This window comes from Bombina bombina, chromosome 2 (genome assembly GCF_027579735.1).
Source record: "Bombina bombina isolate aBomBom1 chromosome 2, aBomBom1.pri, whole genome shotgun sequence".
In the NCBI taxonomy this organism is placed as follows: domain Eukaryota; kingdom Metazoa; phylum Chordata; class Amphibia; order Anura; family Bombinatoridae; genus Bombina; species Bombina bombina.
In genome coordinates, this window is record NC_069500.1 from 765,446,483 (window position 1) to 765,469,799 (window position 23,317).

The 23,317-nt window shown below is 41.5% G+C and overlaps 1 protein-coding gene across 1 annotated transcript in view; it reads right to left on the reverse strand.

Annotated features, from left to right (window-relative positions):
- The window catches only part of C2H19orf44 (chromosome 2 C19orf44 homolog), a 132,939-nt gene that overhangs the window by 76,222 nt on the left and 33,400 nt on the right, over positions 1-23,317 (reverse strand). The window contains exons 4-6 of the mRNA XM_053700046.1: positions 13,949-14,237; positions 11,262-11,616; positions 4,873-4,940 (exon numbers count right to left, since the gene is read on the reverse strand). Coding sequence (XP_053556021.1) covers positions 4,873-4,940; positions 11,262-11,616; positions 13,949-14,237 — 712 coding nt within the window. The remainder of the gene's footprint in view (positions 1-4,872; positions 4,941-11,261; positions 11,617-13,948; positions 14,238-23,317) is intronic.

Here is a 23,317-nt window from a genome sequence, read left to right on the forward strand (position 1 = left end):
TGCAGCTCTGCTGGGTGAATCCTCTTGCATTTCCTGTTGGGGAGGAGTTATATCCCAGAAGTAATGATGACCCGTGGACTGATCACACATAACAGAAGAAAGATACTATAGAAGTATTAATAGATCTGGTACCATTCAGAAAGAAAATTAAGTAAACCTCAGAGAAGGTTTATAATGACAACTTATAAAATACTCTTGACTAGAGTAATTCCAAAAAGTAATGATGATACCATAAATCACCACTAAATGGAGTAGACAGCAGGGATCTCAAATTTTAGATTGCAGAAAAGTTTGTGGAAAGAAAAGTTAACACTTTCCAAATCACAGCTCCCCACATGATAAACAAACAAACAAAAAAATTATTCTAGAGAACAGAAAAAAGTAACAGTTACTTCAAATGTCGCTTGATTTTTGCTTAAGTCTAAAAAAAAAAAAAAACACCTGAAATGCCTGAGAGCCACCCTGGCTTGGAATAAACCCAAGGATCACCGCTAAGAACACTGCATGGTATGGATCCAATACAGAAAGGAAAAAGGATGCAAAACTCCCCAATAAAGATTATCGCTAAAACTACTTACAAGGAAAGCGACCTACATAAAATAGAGGAGAGTGCGCTCCAATGTTTACCGCTTAAGCCAGCAAGTACACACCAAATAGATCTGGGGCGCCGATTAACCCCGCCGCTGCCTGTTAAATTGAAGTGCCTAAACGGCCAGCTTGGCTTTCCACAAGCATTTACAAGAAACCACTGTTAGAAGCACTTAGACATCATCCTCACTCTGTCTGAGGCAAGCGCTGAGAGATAGCTGTGCTATGCTATTGAGCAGACAAGATGGCTTCGCCACCGATCGGTGAAAAACACTTTAATAAAGCCCACAAAAATCAGCTTCTCTCAGGAGGCTGTTCTAAGAAAAACCTAGTCACTGGTTTATCTGGATATTGCATTGGGTAGGAAAGTTAACTCTTTCCAGTTAGTTGTGCTTTTTCTTCCATCCCAAACAAACAGGCTGTAAATCACAGGCGAAAATACAGACCGCTCCGGTTCACACATTAAAGGCCGATGCCCCACCAGAATCAGAGCGGTCCTAAAATGTAAAGGGAAAAAGCTTGTATCTCTAAAAGGAGCTATATCCCATACATAACATGAGCCACCCAATAAACTTAAGGGGCTACAACTGTGACTAGACTCCAGTAGCAAACGCAATCTCTCTCACAGGGGAAAGGAAATATCCAAACTAAAACCGATGTAGAAGGATCATATAAGACCCCCCTTGATAACCTGATTGCTGCTATCGCTATCTCTGGGGATGATAGAGAGTAACAGAAAAACCGTCCTGATTCACTGTCCCTCTCTGCTAACGGCCATAAGCTGCGCCATAACCTTCCCAGCGTGCGAAAAGCAGAAATCAGAAAAAAGAACATGAGGGCTCTCAATCTGCCCTTATTAACCTGTGCTCCCTTGTAACCCTCAAGCAGACATAAAAAGGACAGGGCAGGGATAGGAGCGAGAGGGTATAATTGCACGGTCACCACTGTATAAAGCCTGGGTCCTTACACTTGCCTCTACTTATCAAGCCGTCTACTTTCCTGCATTCGCCGGCACCAATACGCTCGCCTAAGATCGCCTAACATCGCTGCCGCGGACCTGAATACGTTCTCCAAAATTATCAAGAAAGCTATCAAAAAGCTGCGCACCAAGTACGGAGCGATGAGCAGCAGACTGTTGTTAACTAACAGTCATCGATCTCGCTGCTCTTCGGCTTATTCGCAGCTTTCTTGGTACCCTGTCACTAAGCACACACACTATACTATACTGTTTTACCCCCTATACCGCCGCTCCCGGAGCCCACCGCACCTAAATAAAGTTATTAACCCCTAAACCGCCGCTCCCGGAGCTCACCCAACTCTAATAAAAAGTGTTAAACCCCTAAACCGCCGCTCCCTGAGCCCACCGCCACCTACATTATACATATTAACCCCTAATCTGCCCCCTACACCTCCCCCACCTACATTATACTTATTAACCCCTAAACCACCGCTCCCCGGACCCTGCCGCAACTAAATAAAAATGTTTAACCCCTAAACCGCCGCTCACGGACCCCGCCGCCACCTACATTAAATTTATTAACCCCTAATCTAACTCCCCTACACCGCCGCCACCTACATTAAATTTATTAACCCCTAATCTGCACCCCCTACACCGCAGCCACCTACATTAAATTTATTAACCCCTAATCTCCCGCCCCCAACGTCGCCGCCACTATATTAAATTTATTAACACCTAAACCTAAGTCTAGCCCTAACCCTAACACCCCCTAATTTAATTATAATTTAAATTAATCTAAATAAATATTCCTATCATGAAATAAATTATACCTATTTAAAACTAAATACTTACCTATAAAATAAACCCTTAGCTAGCTACAATATAACTAATAGTTACATTGTAGCTAGCTTAGGATTTATTTTTATTTTACAGGCAACTTTGTATTTATTTTAACTAGGTACAATAGTTATTAAATAGTTATTTAATAACTACCTAGCTAAAATAAATACAAATTTACCTGTAAAATAAAACCTAACCTAAGTTACAATTACACCTAACACTACACTATAATTAAATTAATTCCCTAAATTAAAATAAATTACAATTAAATAAAACAAACACTAAATTACAGAAAATAATAAAATAATTACAAGAATGTAACCTACTCTAATCCCCCTAATAAAATAAAAAAGCTTTTTGCGGGGCATTTCCCCAAAGTAATCAGCTCTTTTACCTGTAAAAAAAAAATACAATACCCCCCCAACAGTAAAACCCACCACCCACACACCCAACCCTATTCTAAAACCCACCCAATCCCCCTTAATAAAACCTAACACTACCCCCTTGAAGATCACCCTACCTTGAGACGTCTTCACCCAACCGGGCAGAAGTGGTCCTCCTGTTCCAATCAGCCAATAGAATGCGAGCTCAATCCTATCGGCTGATTTAATCAGCCAATAGGATTGAACTTCAATCCTATTGGCTGATTGCATCAGCCAATAGGATTTTTCCTACCTTAATTCCGATTGGCTGATAGAATTCTATCACCCAATCGGAATTCAAGGGACGCCATTTTGGATGACGTCATTTAAAGGAATATTCATTTGTCGGGTAGTCGTCGGCCTGGAAGGATGCTCCACGTCGGCTGGCTTGAAGATGGACCCGCTCCGCTCCGGATGGATGAAGATAGAAGATGCCGTCTGGATGAAGACTTCTGGCCGTCTGGAGGACCACTTCTGCCCGGATAGGATGAAGACTTCGGACCGTCTGGAGGACCCCTTCTGCCCGGTTGGGTGAAGACGTCTCAAGGTAGGGTGATCTTCAAGGGGGTAGTGTTAGGTTTTATTAAGGGGGGATTGGGTGGGTTTTAGAATAGGGTTGGGTGTGTGGGTGGTGTGTTTTACTGTTGGGGGGTCCGGCGGATCGTATGTTAAGTCACTATATTCTACTTTTGCCGGTCTGTAGGGTTTGATAACTACGGCGAATCAGGCTCGCCACAAATACGCTGCAGAATTCCAGCGTATTTGCGGGTGACAGCTTGATAAATAGAGGCCACTGTATCAGACCCGTCATAAGGCTATAGAAGCAGCAAAAAAATGTCCTGGCTGTATCCAGGAAGCTGCTCCGCCGCAAATATCCCAGACTTGCAGATATTATAAATAAATAGTAAATACATACCCCTCCTGAGGATAGCAGGTCCCACCAGGTCCCTTATAATCCCTGTCCTTCCACTGATACTCCTTGTCTATGAAATATATAAGAAAGGACTTACTCTCCAGGGTCTTCTGCTGTGGAGCAGTCACAGCAGCTTCAGGTCTGTTAGCCTCATCCGACCGCTGACAGGGACCTGAAGATACAAGAAAAACAGAGTAACCAACCCTGGTTTTCTATATTGGGGTAGCATAAATGTTGGAAGGTAAGCAAGGACTACCTTGTCATCTTCTAAGTGCTAAAAGCCACCATTACTCTTACTAAAGAGATTGACATGGACACAGCATTGCCCTAATCCTTGCTTGCAGGGAAAAGTACCCATTAAAGGATTAAATAGTTGATTTTCTTCAGACACCATCTTCACACACCCCCTACAATGTACAAATCAAATAATGACTGGGAGTTATGGGAAGTGGGAGTGATACTTAACAGCTCTGCTGGGATGTTCTTTACTTTCCCCTGGTGGCCAGGAGTTGAATTCCCACTAGTAATTGAATGGCTTTGTGGACTCTCCATGCCATTGAAAGGAAATGTTAATTAAAGGGACACTGAACCCAATTTTTTTATTTTGTGATTCAGATAGAGCATGCAATTTTAAGCAACTTTCTAATTTACTCCTATTATCAAATTTTATTCGTTCTCTTGCTATCTTTATTTTAAAAAGAAGGCATCTAAGCTAAGGAGCCAGCAAATTTTTGGTTCAGGACCATGGACAGTACTTTTTTATTGGTGCTATCCAATCAGCAAGGACAATCCAGTATGTTCACCAAAAATGGGCCGGCATCTAAACTTACATTCTTGGTTTTCAAATAAACATACTAAGAGAATGACGAAAATTTGATAATAGCAGTAAATTAGAAAGTTGCTTAAAATTGCATGCTCTATCTGAATCACGAAAGAAAAAAATTGGGTTCAGTGTCCCTTTAACCATAGTAAAGAAAAGCTTTGCAACAGTTCAGAAATATACATGAAAAATAAAGGCCATGTAGGAATGTATATATATTTAGTATAATCCAATAAGCTATGGGTCTTATGGCTCGTGTGATAAAAAAAGGATATGATCGATTCAAACACATCTGCTAAAAATCCTGCACATTTATCCTGCAGTCACTAACCTCCTTAACTTCTTCTGTATCCACAGAGGGGGCCAACTCATCCAGGCTAAGAATATTCAGTTTGAAATCTAGAAAGAGCAATCACGTTATTAGTTTAGTAAAACTGAAATACAGTCTCAGATGCAGATGTTTATAATAATCTTTACAATATGTTTATACTGTTAAAATAATTATGGTTTTACATCAATAATCAATTAACCATTCAAAAATAATAAAATATGACTTTTCTGACCCCCCTACAAAATAAAGTGTCAATGTGTCTCTAGCTAATAGATAATACAAGTAACCATTACAGAAAACTGTATGTAATAATATTTGATTTTTAAATGTACAACCCCAATTTCTAAAAAGCTGGGACAGTATAGAAAATGCAAAAAAACAAAACAAAAAGAGACATTTTAAAATTAAATTCACCCTGTACTATATTGAAAACACATTATTTGATGTTTTACTTTGTGAATTTAAAGTATTTTTGAAAATATGCACTTATTTCAAATCTGATGACAGCAACACACTCCAAAAAAGTTGGGACAGTCGACTGTTTACTACTGTGTAACATCACCTTTTCTTTTAATAACACATATTAAGCATTTGGCCACTGAAGACACCAGTTGGTTAAGTTTATCCATTATGCATGTCTTCAGCTGCGCAACTTATGGGGTCTTCATTGCGTTATTTTGCACTTCATAATGCGCCACACATTCTCAATCGGAGACAGGTAAAGACTGCAGGCAGGCCATGCTAGTACCCGCACTCTCTGCTTAAACAACCATGCGCTTGTAATCCGGGCAGAATGTGGTATGGCGTTGTCCTGCTGAAAATTGCAGGGATGTCCCTGGAAAAGACGACATCTGAATGGCAGCATATGTTGCTCCAAAATGTATACATATCTTTCAGCATTAATGGTACCCTCACAGATGTGCAAGTTACGCATGCTATGGAAACTGACACACCGTCATACCATGACAGACGCTGGCTTTTGGACTTGACGCTGATAACAGCTTGAATGGTCCTTTTCCAATACCTGGGACCCTAAAACAGCCACACAATGCAAGCTCTCAAATCCAAACAAACTGAGAACACGGGAAGGGTGCACAGGCTTATGTAATCACCCATAGACATATACAAAACACGGAAGGGGACTGCACTCTCATACCGGACCGGGTACACATCCCATGACCCTGCAACATGCTCAGGAAGCTGTGCTGTCCCCAGAGTCACAGGCAGTTAACCCCAGACAGGTCTGAGTGCAAGAACCATAGGGAAAATTACAAAACAAATTAATACAACACACAGAGAAAGTCCAGGTATTGGAAAGGACCTTGACGTGGTACCTGGGCTTGTCCCATTTGGCCAGATGCAGTAACTAACCTTTCCATTTTTGCTTTTAAATCTTAGCTGAGAGCTTTTAAGTGAGTGCTGGACTTTCTCTGTGTGTTGTATTAATTTGTTTTGTAATTTTCCCTATGGTTCTTGCATCCAGACCTGTCTGGGGTTAACTGCCTGTGACTCTGGGGACAGTACAGCTTCCTGTGAGTGCCGGTGAGCACCCAGGGCTGAGCATGTTGCAGAGTCATGGGATGTGTACCCGGTCCGGTATGAGAGTTCAGTCCCCTTCCGTGTTTTGTATATGTCTAGGGTGATTACATAAGTCTGTGCACCATTCCCTTGTTCCCAGTTTGTTTGGATTTGAGAGCTTGCATTGTGTGGCTGTTTTAGGGTCCCAGGTATTGGAAAGGACCTTGATGTGGTACCTGGTCTTGTCCCATTTGGCCAGATGTGGTAACTAACCTTTCCATTTTTGCTTTTAAATCTTAGCTGAGAGCTTGTGAGTGCTGGACTTTCTCTGTGTGTTATATACTGTATGTCTTCAAAGAATAGAAAATGCATAGAGGAATAGACATTTTGTCACTATGAAAAAAAATATACAGTGACAAGACTGATGCTACCTATGCCCAAATAATATATCAAGGACAGGAAAAACAGAAAGAAAAGGGAATATTCTTAAAGCTGGATAAGGCTTCAGGTAGAAATTACTGTGTCAAATAAATATTATTTTTTTATCGGTTTTCCTAATTTTACCTAATTTTTCTGATTATGTATTTTATTCCTACCTATTATTTGAGTAAAATGCAAAATAGTGCATAGTGGCAAAATTAATTTAAACATAATGTATCTCATTTATAGTTACTAAATCTGGTCTGAAAACAGAGCTATAGAATAACAAAATGTGTTTTGTGAAGGTGGCCTGCCATGTATGCTATAGAAAATTACAGAAACTAACTTTCTTTCTAATGACATGGTGAGTCCACGGATCATCTAATTACTATTGGGAATATCACTCCTGCCCAGCAGGAGGCGGCAAAGAGCACCACAGCAAATCCTTTTAAATATCACCTCCCTTCCATCCAACCCCAGTCATTCTCTTTGCCTACGTTAGAGCAAGGAAGTGGTAAAGTTTAGGTGTTAGAAGGAAGATTCTTCAATCAAGATTTTATTATTTTTTTAGAAATACAAGATTGTACTTCTTTGTCCTAGGGTGTAGCCGTAGTCCATATCAGTCTCTTCAGTAGAGAAGTGGTGGCTTTCAAGCAATGGGAACTTGTGGGGTACAATCCTCACTACGCCTCCCATGTATTTAATGCTGTCCTAATCGTGCAAGCCTGAGTAAGATTACTCAGTCTTTGTTTTTATCCACAGGTCCATGTGAGGGAACTGGCCTTCACAAACCTAGTGAGCTGCCGTGCTGCCTGGCAGAAGTCTAAAGGTAAGTGCTAACTTTAATTTTTCTGGGACACATTGCAGAAAATAAAAGGATGGCACTTTACATTATAATTGTGGGACAAGAGACATTCTCCTATGTTTGGGGGATCATTTTATTGGCAGCATTAGCAGGCACTGGGGACAAAAAGAGATGGCTCAGAGTTGGAGTTTTGATTATTACTATACTCCCTGCGGCTTGGGTAATTATTTTAGCCGATCGGGAGGTTAACGTTATAACGCCCACGATGGGAGGGGCTAGCTGAGGCGGCATTTTCTGTTGCGCGCCTTTTCCCTCCTTCACTTCCTGTGTTACGGACAGGAGCTAGCTGCGTCAGTCATTAGCTGAATAACGGTTACCGGTCTTCACTTCAGAGAGAATAGCAGTTGAGTCCGGATTTTCTAGCAGGATAATCACTCTGTTTTCAATCAAGCAGGTAAGCACCTCAGCAAAGCTAAGCTGAGGGCTGAGGTGTAGAGGTTGTCTGGAGTGTTTTTTGTACTACTTTATAATTTTACTAAATATATTTTCTAAATAAAATATCAGTTTGTTTATTAGTGAATAAAGATGGACCAAGAGGCCCTGCTAGATGTTACATGTACTTTATGTTTAAATGCTAATGTGGAACCACCAATCCCTTTCTGTTCCTCATGTATTGAGAGAACTTTACATTTCAGGGATAGATTTTTTCCTGAGCCAACATTGTCTAAGCCGGATGCTGTTCAGGAGTCTTCTGACAATGTCCAAGATATGCCACAGCTTTCTCCTCAAGTGTCCCAAAACTTAGAGTCCATACAGCCAGTGACCTGTGCTTCCTCTATTACTCCACCTGGAGTTACTTTGCAAGACATCGCTTCTCTAATGTCCTCAGCGGTATCCGATGCATTGTCTGCTTTTCCCATGCTGCAGGGAAAGTGCATGAGGAAATGTAAACAATCAGTGAATAAGGTTGCTGACACAGTAGTCGCTATTCCGAATGTCCCTTCCCAGAAATCTGAGGAAGAGGATACTTCGGTAGCATCTGAGGGTGAAATCTCAGACAGTGTAATTCCTTTGCCTGATACTGAAGTTGTTTCTTTCAGGTTTAAACTCGAACACCTCCGTTTGTTACTTAAGGAGGTTTTAGCTACCCTGGACGACTCTGACACTACTGTCGTAGTCAATCCAAAGAAGTAAACTAAACAAGTATTTTGATATTCCTTCCATGGTGGAGTTTTTTCCTGTACCAGATCGAGCTACAGAGATTATTGCTAGGGAATGGGAGAGACCGGGTATCCCTTTTTCTCCATCCCCTATATTTAAGAAGATGTTTCCTATAGCAGGCTCTATCAAGGAGTCTTGGCAGACGGTACCCAAGGTGGAAGGAGCAATTTCCAAGCTAGCTAAGGGGACCACTATTCCCATAGAAGATAGTTGTTCCTTTAAGGGTTCTATGGACAAGAAATTAGAGGGGTTACTCAAAAAAATGTATGTACACCAGGGTTTACAATGGCAATTGCTACCGTCACTAGTGCCGCGGCATACTGTTTTTTTTGCGTTGTCTGATTCTATTCGGACAGACACTCCCCTCGAAGAGATCCAGGATAGAATTAAAGCCCTTAAGTTGGCTAATTCTTTTATTACGGATGCCTTCCTACAGGTTATTAAACTAGGAGCAAAAAATTCTGGTTTTGCTGTATTGGCTCGCAGAGCCTTATGGTTGAAATCCTGGTCTGCGGATGTGTCATGACTTTGTTTGGGCCGGGTCTGGCTGAGATCATTTCCGACATTAGGGGAGGAAAAGGTAATTTCCTCCCTCAGGATAAGAGGAATAAGCAGAAGGGATGTCAGAGTAATTTTCGTTCCTTTTGAAACTTCAAGGGCAAGCCTTCCTCTCCCTCTACAAAACAAGAACAGTCCAAGCCTTCCTGGAGGTCCAACCAGTCGTGGAACAAGGGAAAGCAAGCTAAGAAACCCACCAATGACTCAAAGTCAGCATGAAGGGTATGGGTTCGGGATGATCAGGATTCATGGGCGGTGGACATCGTGTCCCAGGGATGCAATCTAGAGAGTTCAAAACTGTTCCTCCCAGGGGCAGGTTTCTTCTCTCAAGATTATCTGTAGACCAGATAAAAAGAGAGGCGTTCTTACATTGTGTTCAAGATCTTTCTGACCTGGGAGTGATAGTTCCTGTTCCAATACAGGATCAGGGTCTGGGATTTTACTCCAATCTGTTCGTGGTTCCCAAAAAAGAGGGAACGTTCAGACCAATTTTAGATCTCAAAAGTCTAAACAAATTCCTCAGAGGAGTACCATCCTTCAAGATGGAAACTATTCGTTCCATTCTTCCCTTGGTTCAAGAGGGTCAATTTATGACAACAGTAGATTTAAAGGACGCGTACCTGCATGTTCCCATCCACAGGGACCATCACAAGTTTCTGAGGTTTGCATTTCTAGACAAACACTTCCAGTTTGTGGCTGTTCCATTCGGCCATGTGTAAATAAAATGAGTGAACAAAGTGGAGAATTTGTTATTCAGTTATTATTTCAACTTATTTTATGTCCCTTTAAAAACTCAGAAATATGTACACTGCTGTGTACACAAATTGAGCTACTTGCCTATCAATCAATTGGATGCATAGTATGTATGAACCAGTCAGCAGCTTTGTATGTTCCAATATTGTCACCATGGGTAAGCAAAGGAAACCCATCTCTTGTTTAAAAAATAAAAAAATGCCTCTTTTTAACTTCATATATATTGCATATTTTGTTAATAAAGAATTCAGTAGCTTAAAGGGATACTAAACCCAATTTTTTTCTTTCATGATTCAGATAGAGCATGCAGTTTTAAGCAACTTTCTAATTTATTCCTATTATCAATTTTTCTTTGTTCCTTAGCTTACATTCCTGGTTTTTCAAATAAGTATAGCATAGAAGCCGGCCTGTTTTTGGTTCAGCACCTGGGTAGCGCTTGCTGATTGGTGGCTACATTTAACCATCAATCCGCAAGCGCTACCCAGGTTCTGAACCAAAAATGGGCTGGCTTCTAAGCTTACATTCTTGCTTTTTCTAATACAGATAGCAAATGCAGTGTTTGAATGAGGGGCATGAATAGATGTTCTGTTCACTGTAAAAGCTATCACTGAAACTGTTAGAAATGTTTATAGAATTATTTTAGCTAATACATCTATAATGAACATTTCAGTTTTGAGTATTATGTCAAGTCAAAATGAAACCTTTATGATTTAGAGACAACATGGAATTTTAAACATTTTTAATTTGTTTTGTTCTCTTGTATTCTTTGTTAAAGAGCGTCCCTAGGTAGGTTTATAGTAGCTCAGGAGTGTGCATGTGTCTTTGGCATTTTATGGCAACAATGTTTGTAGCAGTGTTATACATTGTTGCAAACATTTTAGATAACTAAAGAGAAGAGAGATATGAACTCTCCCGAACTCCTATGAGTTTAACTAGGTTTATTCTTCAACCAAGGATATCAAAGGAAAGCAGTGCATTTAATAATAGAGGTAAAATGGAAAGCTATTTAAAATTAAATGCTCTGTCTGAATTGTGAAAGTTTAATTTTGAATTTACTCTCCCTTTAATTAATTTGAAGTTGACATGAGAAAACAAGACATAAAATAAAACAAACCACCAGAGCTTGCACTGCTGATATCTTCTGTTCTGTAGAACAATTCCTCCAGGGATTTAACATCACTTCTCTGGGAACGTGGCGTGTGGTTGCGTCTCCCTTGTTGCGTCCAAAGAGAGGAAGGATCAGTTAGCGAGCTTCTGACAGATGGGGAAGGGGATCGCGATCGCAGACGGCTAAATGAGCGTTTTCTGGGTGAAAATCTAGGTGTTCCACGGCTTGGAGGGGAAGGAGTTCTAGAAGAGAACTGGGAGGGTGGTCTTCGAGGTGAGTTAAATCCCAATGCAGAGGGACTCCTGTGCAGCTTAACACGTGGAGATCTTTTGCTTGGAGGTGATGGAGTTCTCGGTGGTTTCTTATATGGTGGGAGAGAAAAAAAATGGAAGAGAGCTGTGAGTATGAGAAGTAATTCAATAGAATAACCACTAACCATTTTTGTTCTCTTTTTTTCCCAAGTCATTATTTCCTAAATATTACAACTATAGCTTCAAACTATACTAATATTTAGGACTTCCCCATCCCCTTTTATTTTGTTAAACATATGGTCAGAGACCACTGAAACATGGTCATTACATAAAAAGCCACTGGGGCATGTAACCCCTCATTTAAAAAAAGGAACATGCCCTCATTTAAACAAGGGATCCTGTATCCATTTTTATAGCTTGGATAGAATACATTTTACAGCTCAGTGAACGTTAAAAGTGATTTTCTTCATTTTTATTTTTTAATAAAGTCACTTTTGTAATTGCATAGTTATATTTAATTTTAAAAACTTCTAGGAGAATATACTCATTTTGGCCTTGTATTAGCCGTTTCACCTCTGTTTTTCAGACAAAGCAGTTTATAATTTAATTTTGTACAAATGGTGCATGCATTTTAAATTTCATGCTTTGTACCACATGGACATGACTGAAAGTGGTGAGTTAAAAGATTGCAATTGATTCATATAAGTAGTAATACAAAAACCATTTACAACTTTAGATACCTTAAAAAAAAGTGTTTTTTTTTTAAATTGATTTCTAAACTTTTCCAGGGTTTCCATATCTGCTGTGCCCTGTATTGAGTGGCAACTAATTACAAGCGACAGGCGAATAAATGCCAGTGAACACGTACGCCTATGCCGTATGGCTAGAAGGTACCAGTGATTTCAGCCGTGATTGCGCCCAAGCTTGAAAAAGCTGTGCACAGAAAAGGAAGATTGTGCTCACTATTTCCAGTATGAGAAAGCAGCTGTCAACAGCAGCAGAGGAATGTGAACAGCCGTTTATATCTAGGCAATAAAAATAAACATATTATATGGGCAGTAATCAGTGCAATATAACAGTAATTGGCTGCTAATGGTTTTTTTTATATAGATTTATATTTTTAGATTTTTACCATTGATACTCAGAAAAATTGAAATATTACTTATATCATCTTAATAAGTGCATACACACATTCAGATGCATATACACCACAAAAAATCATAAAAATATAGGACATGTTTTTTTGAATATTGTATACATCAATAAAGACACAGCAATTCACCTTGCAGAATAACATACTACACAGTGTCACATGGATTTTTTTTTTTTAATCAAGTCAGCCCACAATTTTAGGAGACAACATTTTTTTGCACACTTGCTGATCTGTGATCCAAAATTTATTTAGTCACAAAGGAGGAGCTTAACGATGAACTGATCCATGTTCCCTCCCCATTCTTTTTTTCCCCTGGCTTTTTTGTTTCTCTATGTACTTGTGGGTACCCCATAGAGTATATGTTTGTTACCCTTGTTTTTCTTTTCATCCTTTTTTTTTTTCATTCTTTGCATAACCACTAGGTAATTACACAATCACAACAATGGGTAATAAAGGGAATGGGTAATAAAGGGATTACCTATCTTTTTAAACAATACAAATTTTGGATTGTCCCTTTAGGGTATGTGCACACTTCTAAGCCTAGATATGCTTTTATACAAAGGATGCCAAGAGAGCAAAGTAAACTTGGTAACAGATATAAAATTGGATTTCTTCTATCTGAATCATGAACGTTTAATTGTGACTTTAAAATCTATTTAAAGAACCAAATGGAAGATAACAATGAGCTTCTTATGTAAAAAAAAAAAAAAAACCCAGAAGATCTTTTAATAGAATTTCTTAGATATGATCATTTGTCCTGAGCAGATGGATTCCTTTTTAATAACATTAGTTAAAGGGACAGTCTACACCTTAGTCATCTTAAAGTCTTACTTTAGATTAAGCTGCAAATATCATCCTGTACCCTTTCTATATCATGCAGCAGTTAACAGTAAAAAAGTTATTTTAAATTGACTATTGTTTCTGGACACTTTAAAATGGCTGCCAAGTTCTGCCCACTGATGACATCACGATCTGGGCTGCATTAATGGCTCACTAGTTACAAAATACTCTCTAATTGGATTCAACAGACTGTCAATGCCATTCAGCAGAGTGTATAGATGCAGCCCAGATCATGATGTCATCAGTAGGCAGAGCTTGGCAGCCATTTCAAAGTGACCAGAAACAATAGTCATTTTAAAATAACTTTAAATACTGTTACTTCTGCCTGATATAGAAAGGGTTGCATGAGGCTATTTGCAGCTTAATCTAAAGTACGACTTTAAGATGACTAAGGTGTAGACTGTCCTTTTAAAGTGAAAATGACCTCTTAAAACCATCAGATTACTCACTGGCATTTTCAACCACTTCTCATTGCCTTCTGACATTTCCAAAGAGCTTTCGACAAGCTGTGATATTTTCTCCTCTTCACTGTCATGGATTATTCTCTTATTCTCTTTCTGTTTGCTAAAGTGTGCATTTTCCACCTTCAGTATTGTTGGCTCAAAACTATTTACATCTTTCTTCTTCAAGAATCTGTTGCCTCTGGCACTGAGATCACTGCTGGATCTGACTGACAAAAATCTTTCACTGGAGGACCTGAGGTCAGAATCACTCTCAGAAATGTCCAACTCCAACTTCCTGTAAGAATATATAAAAGGAGGGAATATTGTAAGAAAACATGTTTTGTATTATCTACTACAAAAATAAACATTATTAAAGTAATAAATTCTGTGAATAAAGAAATAAAGCAAGTTATTAAAAAAGGGACATTAAACATTTTGAGATGGTAATATAAAATGATACATTGTATATATATAACATAAATTATGCTTACCTGATAATTTTGTTTCCATCGAGGGGAGGAGAGTCCACGGCTTCATTCATTACTATTGGGAATTAAGAACCTGGCCACCAGGAGGAGGCAAAGACACCCCAGCCAAAGGCTTAAATACCCCCCCCCCCACTTCCCTCATCCCCCAGTCATTCTGCCGAGGGAACAAGGAACAGTAGGAGAAATATCAAGGTATAAATGGTGCCAGAAGATAAATTAAATTTAGGTCCGCCCATCGGAGATACGGGCGGGAGCCGTGGACTCTCCTCCCCTCGATGAAAACGAAATTATCAGGTAAGCATAATTTATGTTTTCCATCTAAAGGGGAGGAGAGTCCACGGCTTCATTAATTACTGTTGGGAACATATACCCAAGCTGTAGAGGACACTGAATGAAACCGGGAGGGTAAAAGGCAGACCCTAATCTGAGGGCACCACAGCCTGCAAAACCTTTCTCCCAAAAACAGCTTCCGCAGAAGCAAAAAACGTCAAATTTGTAAAACTTTGTAAAAGTGTGTAAGGAGGACCAGGTAGCTGCCTTACAAATTTGCTCCATAGAAGCCTCATTCTTGAAGGCCCAAGACGAAGCCACAGCTCTAGTTGAAGGAGCCGTGATCCTCTGAGGAGGCTTATGTCCCGCTGTCTCATAGGCCAAGCGAATCAAGCTCCTCAACCAAAAAAAAAACAATGAAGAAGAAGAGGCTTTCTGCCCCTTGCGCTTCCCAGAATACACCACAAAAAGAGATGTAGACTGTCTGAAATCCTTTGTAGCCTGAAGATAGAACTTTAAGGCATGAACCACATCCAGGTTATTAAGTAACCTCTCCTTAGAAGAAAAGTTAAGACATAAAAAAGGAACAACTTTTTCCTGATTGATGTTACGGTTAGACAACACCTTGGGAAGAAACCCCAAACCAGTGCGAAGCAAAGCCTTATGAAAAACCAGATAAGGATGCTCACATTGCAAGGTAGCCAGTTGAGATACTCTGCATGCCGATGCAATGGCCAACAGGAAAATAACCTTCCAGGACAGAATCTTAATGTCAATGTAGCGCATAGGCTCAAACGAAACCTTCTGCAATACCTTAAGGACCAAGTTTAAGCTCCATGGGGGAGCAGACTGTCTAAAGACAGGCCTGATTCTAGACAGAGCCTGAACAAAAAAGATTGTATGTCAGGGAGCTCAGCGAGTCTCCTATGCAACAAGACTGATAATGCCGAAATCTGTCCCATTAAGGAACTTGCGGCAAGACCCTTATCCAAGTCCTCTTGGAGAAAAGACAGAATCCAGGATACCTTCCCCTTATGCCAAGGATATCCATGCTTCTCACACCAGGACAAGTAAGTCCTCCACACCTTATGGTAGATGCGACGAGTGACTGGCTTCCTTGCCTGAATTAGCGTATCAATCACCCTTTCAGAAAAGCCTCTCTTGGCCAAAAATAGGCGTTCAATCTCCACGTAGTCAGCCTCAGAGAATCAAGATTTTGATGTTGAAAAGGACCCTGTTCCAGCAGATCCCTGCGACAGGGTAACCTCCACGGCAGAGAGGATGAGATCACCACCAGATCCACAAACCACATCCTCCGCAGCCACGATGGAGCAATCAGAATGGTCGAAGCTCGCTCCTGCTTGATGCGTGCCACTACACGAGGTACACATCGTAATGGTGGAAAAGTGTAAGCTAGACTGAACCCCCAAGGCACCACCAAGGCATATATCAGCTCTGCCTGGGGATCCCTGGACCTCGACCCGTATCGGGGTAGCTTGCAATTGAGTCTGGGCACCATGAGAGCTATCTCTGGCGTTTCCCATCTAAGACAAATCTCCGCAAACACTTTGGGGTGGAGAGACCATTCCCCCGGATGGAAGGATTGCCTGCTGAGAAAATCTGCCTCCCAGTTGTCCACACCTGGAATGTGAATCGCTGAGAGCGAGCAACTGTGGGACTCCGCCCACTCCAAGATCCGAGACACCTCCCTCATGGCTAAGGAGCTCCTCGTACCCCCCTGATGGTTGATGTAAGCCACCGAGGTAATGTTGTCGGTCTGGAACCTGATGAAGCTGATCGAACCCAGAGGAGGCCATTCCTTCAGAGCATTGTAGATTACTCGGAGTTCCAGAATATTTATCGGAAGGAGAGACTCCTCCCGGGTCCATTTCCTTGTGCCATCCTGGCACCCCAAACAGCTCCCCATCCTGCCAGACTCACGTCCGTGGTCACAATCTCCCAGGACAGTCTCAAAAAGGATGGATCCACCAAGAGAGGGAGATCTGAGTCTGAGCATCCATGGATATCTGCTATGATAGATCTGAATGATATCCATTCCACTGTCTCAACATGCACAATTAAAGAGGTCCGAGATGGAACCTGGCAAATGGAATGATGTCTATGCCGGAAACCATGAGTCCGATCACCTCCATACACTGAGCCACCGAGGAGCTTGAGGAGGATTGAAGGGCAAGACAAGAGGACGCAATCTTCCTGCGTCAATAGTCTGTGAGAAATATTTTCATGGACATAGAGTCTATTATCGTGCCCAGGAACTCCACCCTGTTGCTGGGAACCAGGGAACTCTTTCCTGAGTTGATCTTCCAACCGTGAGATTGGAGCAAAAGAAGAAGAGCCCTCGAAAGATCCTCTGCCAGACTGAGCGACGGCGCCTGGACTAGGATGTCGTCCAGATAGGGCGCCACAGCAATGCCTCTGGCTCTGGCCACTGCAAGTAGCGCCCCCAGAGCCTTTGTGAAGACTCTCGGGGGCCGTTGCTAGACCAAAGGGGAGGGCCACAAACTGGAAGTGTTCATCCAGAAATACAAATCTTAGGAACTTGAAGTGGTCCATGTGAATTGGCACATGAAGATAAGCATCCTTCAAGTCTATAGTGGTCATGAACTGTCCCTCTTGAACTAGGGGTAGAATAGATCTGATTGTTTCCATTTTGAATGATAGAACACTCAGAAACTTGTTTAAACACTTTAGGTCCAGAATCGGGCAGAACGTGCCCTCCTTCTTTGGATCCACAAAAAGATTTGAATAGTACCCTAGACACCTTTCTGCTTGGGGTACTGGTATGATAACGCAGATAGAGGAGAGATCCCTCAAACACTCTAGAAAGGCCTCTCTCTTTTCTGGTCTTGAAGACAGGTTTGACAGTAGGAATCTGCCCCTGGGCGGATGGGATCTGAACCCTATCCTGTAACCCTTGGCGACAACCTCCCAAACCCAAGGGTCCTGAACGTCCTGTAACCAGGCTTTTGAGAAGAGAGATAATCTGCCCCCTACTTGGTCTAGAGACCGGTCGGGGGCCGCCCCTTCATGCTGATTTTGTCCAGCGGGCTTCTTGTTCTGCGTAGACTTGTTCAAAGAATGAGCCGGCTTCCAAGTACCCTTGGAATGGTCCGCTTTTGCGGCGGGCTGTTGGCGCTGGGCCTTGTCCACACGAAAGGGACGAAAAGTAGATCCTTTAGACTTAGCCTTCTTATCCTGAGGTAGGAAAGCTCCTTTGCCTCCCGTAACCATGGATATGATCAAATCCAATCCTGGACCGAACAGAATCTTTCCTTGAAAAGGCAGGGACAACAGCCTCGACTTAGAGGTCATGTCCGCAGACCAAGATTTTAGCCACAATGCCCTGTGAGCTAAAATGGAAAAACCTGACACCTTAGCGTTCAGGCGAATAATTTGCATATTGGCATCACAGATGAAAGAATTGGCGACCTTCAACGCCTTAATCTTATCCTGTATCTCGCCGATGGAAGTCTCCCCTTTAACCATTTCACACAGGAATTCACACCAATATATTGCAGCTCTGGCAACCGCGGCTATGGCCGCTGCCGGCTGAAAAACAAACCCTGTGTGTTGAAAAATCTTCCTTAACATGTTTTCCAACTTTTTATCCATGGGCTCTTTAAACAACAAACTATCCTCGAGGGGAATAGTTGTCCGTATCGTGAGCGTGGAGATAGCCCCATCCACATTAGGGACAGTACCCCGCAGCTCCCATTCAATCTTAATAATATTAGCCATCTTAACAGGAACGGGGAAGGCCTGAGGCACCACCCTGTCCTCATATACCTTATCAAGCTTAGGAATCGCAGGTTCCACCAGTAGCTTTGGTTCCGGAACCTCCAGAGTAGTAAGCACTTGCTTCAGCAAAAAGCGCAAATTCTCTATCGTAAACCTAAAGTCAGGCTCCTCCGCAGCCGGAGGTTTAGATGACATGGACTCCAACCCAGAAGGGGCCTCCTCCGACGAATCGGAGTGGGCCTCGTCATCGTATAACGCCTCTGATATTTCCCTAGGCGTAGACAACCCCTGGGCCGGGCAGCCATGATACGCACTATGCTTGCGCTTAGCAGAACGTGGTAAGGCATGGATCACTTTCGATACCGCCGTTTGCAGTTGATCCGCAAAATCTGACGGCCAATGAATCTCTCCCGCAGGAGTAATGGTTGGACGCTTCCTGTGCAATTGGAGACGAATGCAGGGAACGCACCTCACGGGACGGGGAACCCTCAGAGGTGGACGGCTCAGTAGTACTAGTCATCCATTTACTTTTAGATGTCGTAACTTTATCAAGGCATGTGGAACATAGTTGAGCAGGCTGTTCTACCAGAACCTCCTCACAATAAACACAGGAATGAAACCTTGTTAAAGAGGGAAAACCCTCTAACGCGTCAGAGTCCTTCATAGCTTGCGCTTTTATTACGGACTAGATTAACTTAATAAATAGGCACGTTTATAGCCTCTAATGGCCGGAGATAGCCCCACCTGGTCACATGGAATTCCTGGCAGGACCGCCCCTGCCTAAGGAGAAAACACGCCAAAAAAGGGCCGCGCAATACTCCCGTAAGTAACCTGAAAGTTCCACACATCATCTCGCACATAACGCAGCAATAACACAATATCATGTATAAACCCCCCCTGTTCAATAATCCCCTTTCCAGGAATATTAACCCTTGATTCTTTAAAGATAAAAGGCATCACACTGTGACCCTGTCTTCCGTGTTATCATTATGTAATAAAAAATTAAACAATCTTACCAGAATCTACACTGTGGAACATGAACATGGCCCTTCAAGTGTGACAGGTTAGTAGGTTCGCTCCTGACATGGACTTGAGTGTAAGAAGCAAGCAGCGAAACTCGTCAACACTGATTGCTTGTGGAGCTGTTAATATGAGTCGGGATGGTTTCACAGAAAGACTCTCCCTGCATCTCCGGATTTTAACATTCGCCCAGGCTCTCACTGAGAGGCTGACAGGACTACTTAAAATTCCAGTCTCAATGCAAAGAGTACTACCCTCCATAAGAGACTACTCCGATCTTTGGCACTTCTTTGCCATCCTCCTGTGACAAAAAGCAAAGTATGACTGGGGATGAGGTAAGTGGGGGAGGTATTTAAGCCTTTTGCTGTGGTGTCTTTGCCTCCTCCTGGTAGCGAGGTTCCTAATTCTCAACAGTAATGAATAAAGCCGTGGACTCTCCTCCCCTTTAGATGGAAATATATAAATATATATATATATATATATATATATATATATATAGGTTGTCTTTGGGAAATAGACGTATGAGTGCTGCCAACAATGCTGCAGAGGTTGGGGGGTCAGCCTGTCAGTGCTCAGACCATACGCCGCACACTGCATCAATTTGGTCTGCATAATGGTCGTCCCAGAAGGAAGCCTCTTCTAAAGATGATGCACAACAAAGCCCGCAAACATTTTGCTGAAGACAAGCAGACTAAGGACATGGACTACTGGAACCACGTCCTGTGGTCGGATGAGACCAAGATAACCTTAAGCGTGTGTCAAGCATGTGTGGCGGCAACCAGGTGAGGAGTACAAAGACAAGTGTGTCTTGCCTACAGTCAAGCATGGCGGTGGGAGTGTCATGGTCTGGGCCTGCATGAGTGCTGCCGGCACTGGGGATCTACAGTTTATTGAGGGAACCATGAATGCCAACATGTACTGTGAAGCAGAGCATGATCCCCTCCCTTCGGAGACTGGGCCGCAGGGCAGACTTCCAACATGATAACAACCCCAAACACGCCTCCAAGACGACCACTGCCTTGCTAAAGAAGCTAAGGGTAAAGGTGATGGACTGGCCAAGCATGTCTCCAGACCTAAACCCTATTGAGCATCTGTGGGGCATCCTCATCAACGGAAGGTGGGGGAGCGCAAGGTCTCTAACATCCACCAGCTCTGTGATGTCGTCATAGAGGAGTGGAAGTGGACTCCATTGGCAACCTGTGAAGCTCTGGTGAACTCCATGCCCAAGAAGGTTAAGGCAGTGCTGGAAAATAATGGTGGCCACACAAAACATTGACACTTTAGGTCCAATTTGGACATTTCCACTTAGGGGTGTTCTCACTTTTGTTGCCAACGGTTTAGACATTAATGGCTGTGTGTTGAGTTATTTTGAGGGGACAGCAAATTTACACTGTTATACAGGCTGTACACTCACTAATTTACATTGTAGCAAAGTGTCATTTCTTCAGTGTTATCACATAAAAAGATATAATAAAATATTTACAAAAATGTGAGGGGTGTACTTACTTTTGTGAGATAATATATATATATATATATATATATATATATATAAAACATAGTTTTCTATTTAAGATACATTATAGTTCAATAGTTGTTCATTCTGAAATAAGGATTCGTTTTTAATTTGTGTCTACAAAGATAACATGCCTCTTCGTCACAGCAAAAATGTTATAAAATAAACATATAAACATATAAAGTTGAGAAAAATATTTTAATCCAATGTACACAGCATTGACCACTTACCTCTTAAAGGGCCACTAAGCATTAAAGGACCATTAAATACTAGATATTTGTAATTGGATGTTTCAGATACAAAGAGCGGTGGCTCTTTGAGTCGTTTGACTATTTCCAGAGTCACATTTATGCTTGCGAAACAACAACACACCAAAATCGGTGCAAATACAGATTTTAGTGTGCTGCGGTTTCACAAGCATAAACTCAGCTCCGAAAATAGCCGAACAACAGGAAGGAGGCGCCATTATCTTCTGCATTCAGAGATATCTGAAACCTCCCAATGCACATCTATTTAATACAGTAGAATTCACCAAGTGTATAATAATAAGACAATTCAATAGCGCTTAATCTGAATTTTTTTAAATGAGCAATATATTTTTTTCAAACAAATTTACTTAAATTTGCTGGGCCCCCTGTATCATGTGACCACTATAAGCCAATCACAGACATTTTTCATGATTCAGATAGAGAATACAATTTTAGGTATTGGAGGACTTCCGTTTGGGGTGGAGCTTGAAAACAGCGTGCTCCCTGTCGGTGTGGTGACTAACCACCACTGAAATTTCTACCCCAGCTTCTGACCACTTAACCCAGTGTCTACAAGGGGTTTTTGGTGTTGTGGTGAACACAGCGATAAAAACTTGCTGACAGCTGGAAGTCTTTTTCTGGATGGATGAGCGGATGGAGTGACTGGCAGAGGTATAGACCCAGAGGCATTATACCCGGATATAAGTCCAATTTTTCTGCTCCCTACCTGTTTACTTGAGTCCCGGTACTACTGATCTGAGAGCTATTCCCGGGCGGAAAAGAGTGTGTGAGACACCGAGGACAGTCTCCGGAGACACGTGACAGGAAGCCGGTGCAACACTACTGAGTTTGAAGTTGGAACGACGCTTCGCGGAGGGATCCGTGCTGGTTAGACCGACTTCACCAGGGCTGAGGATCAGGCTGTTACGAGCAGGCTGTGGGGTGGAAATTGCCCTATACTAAAATCTGAGCATCTGTGCCGGGCTTCTGCCATATTATCACAGAGCATTCCTGCTGCAAGTATAGCTCTTGTCTTTATTCCTCCTTGCTTGGTTTGGATTGAACAAACTGACACTTGTGTGTTAACCTGCTATCACTTTAGGAAGCTGCTGATACTTCTTATGCTTCTAGAGGAATGATATTATTTTTACACAGTTAACTATCGTTTTTCTGGACACTCTATATCTAATTAAAACTACTGGAGGCAAAACTGTTGCTAATTTGTTCACCTGGACATGACTCTTTTACGGTCATTATCCCTCTAAGTATCAAAGGGATTTCTAAAAAAAAAAAAAAAAAAAAATTATCATTACTAAATCTGTCCGGGTACTATCGAAGGAAAATAAGAATTGATATTTTAGAGGATTTAATAATATCCTCTTGGTCTATCTAAAGACATTATTTACCTGGTTAACAATGTTATATATATATATATTGAACACTCTTTTTTTCTTTGTGTCTGATTTATATAGTTATATATGTGTTGTGTGCTATTATTTTTGATTTATATAGCTTATATCTGCTGAGTGCCTATTCCAACGTATATAGATATATAATTATTATCTGCTTTTCTTAATGGGTATAACCAGGTATTTGCTCAGTACGCCTCCTTATGAGATAGTGATAAAGGGATTGTTTTGACCCATACTCCTATATATCTGTTCTTTACGATCCATGCAGTTACTTAGTTGATAAACACCCTCCCTGACCTACCATTATATACGGTTGAGTGCTCTTGTTGACCTGTGTAGCGATATATTTTCTGTGGGCGCTCTTTTTGATCTGTACAATTATCTATGTACTGAGGGCCTGTGCTCAAAAATATTTATTTGCTGAGTGCTTTCCCTTATTTATATATGATACTAGCCACATTTGTAGAGATAGTGTGGTGATCGTAAATGTATAATACTGTCTTTTTGGTCTATTCTGACTTTTTCCATCTTAATTCTTTTGGTAATTACTAGTAATAATTGTGCTATAAGAGCTTAAAATGGGGGAGTCTTTTTCTCACGGAGAAATATTGCTTTGGAAACTGCTTTGACAGGCCTATTTCACTTTATTTTTGTTAACTGGTTTG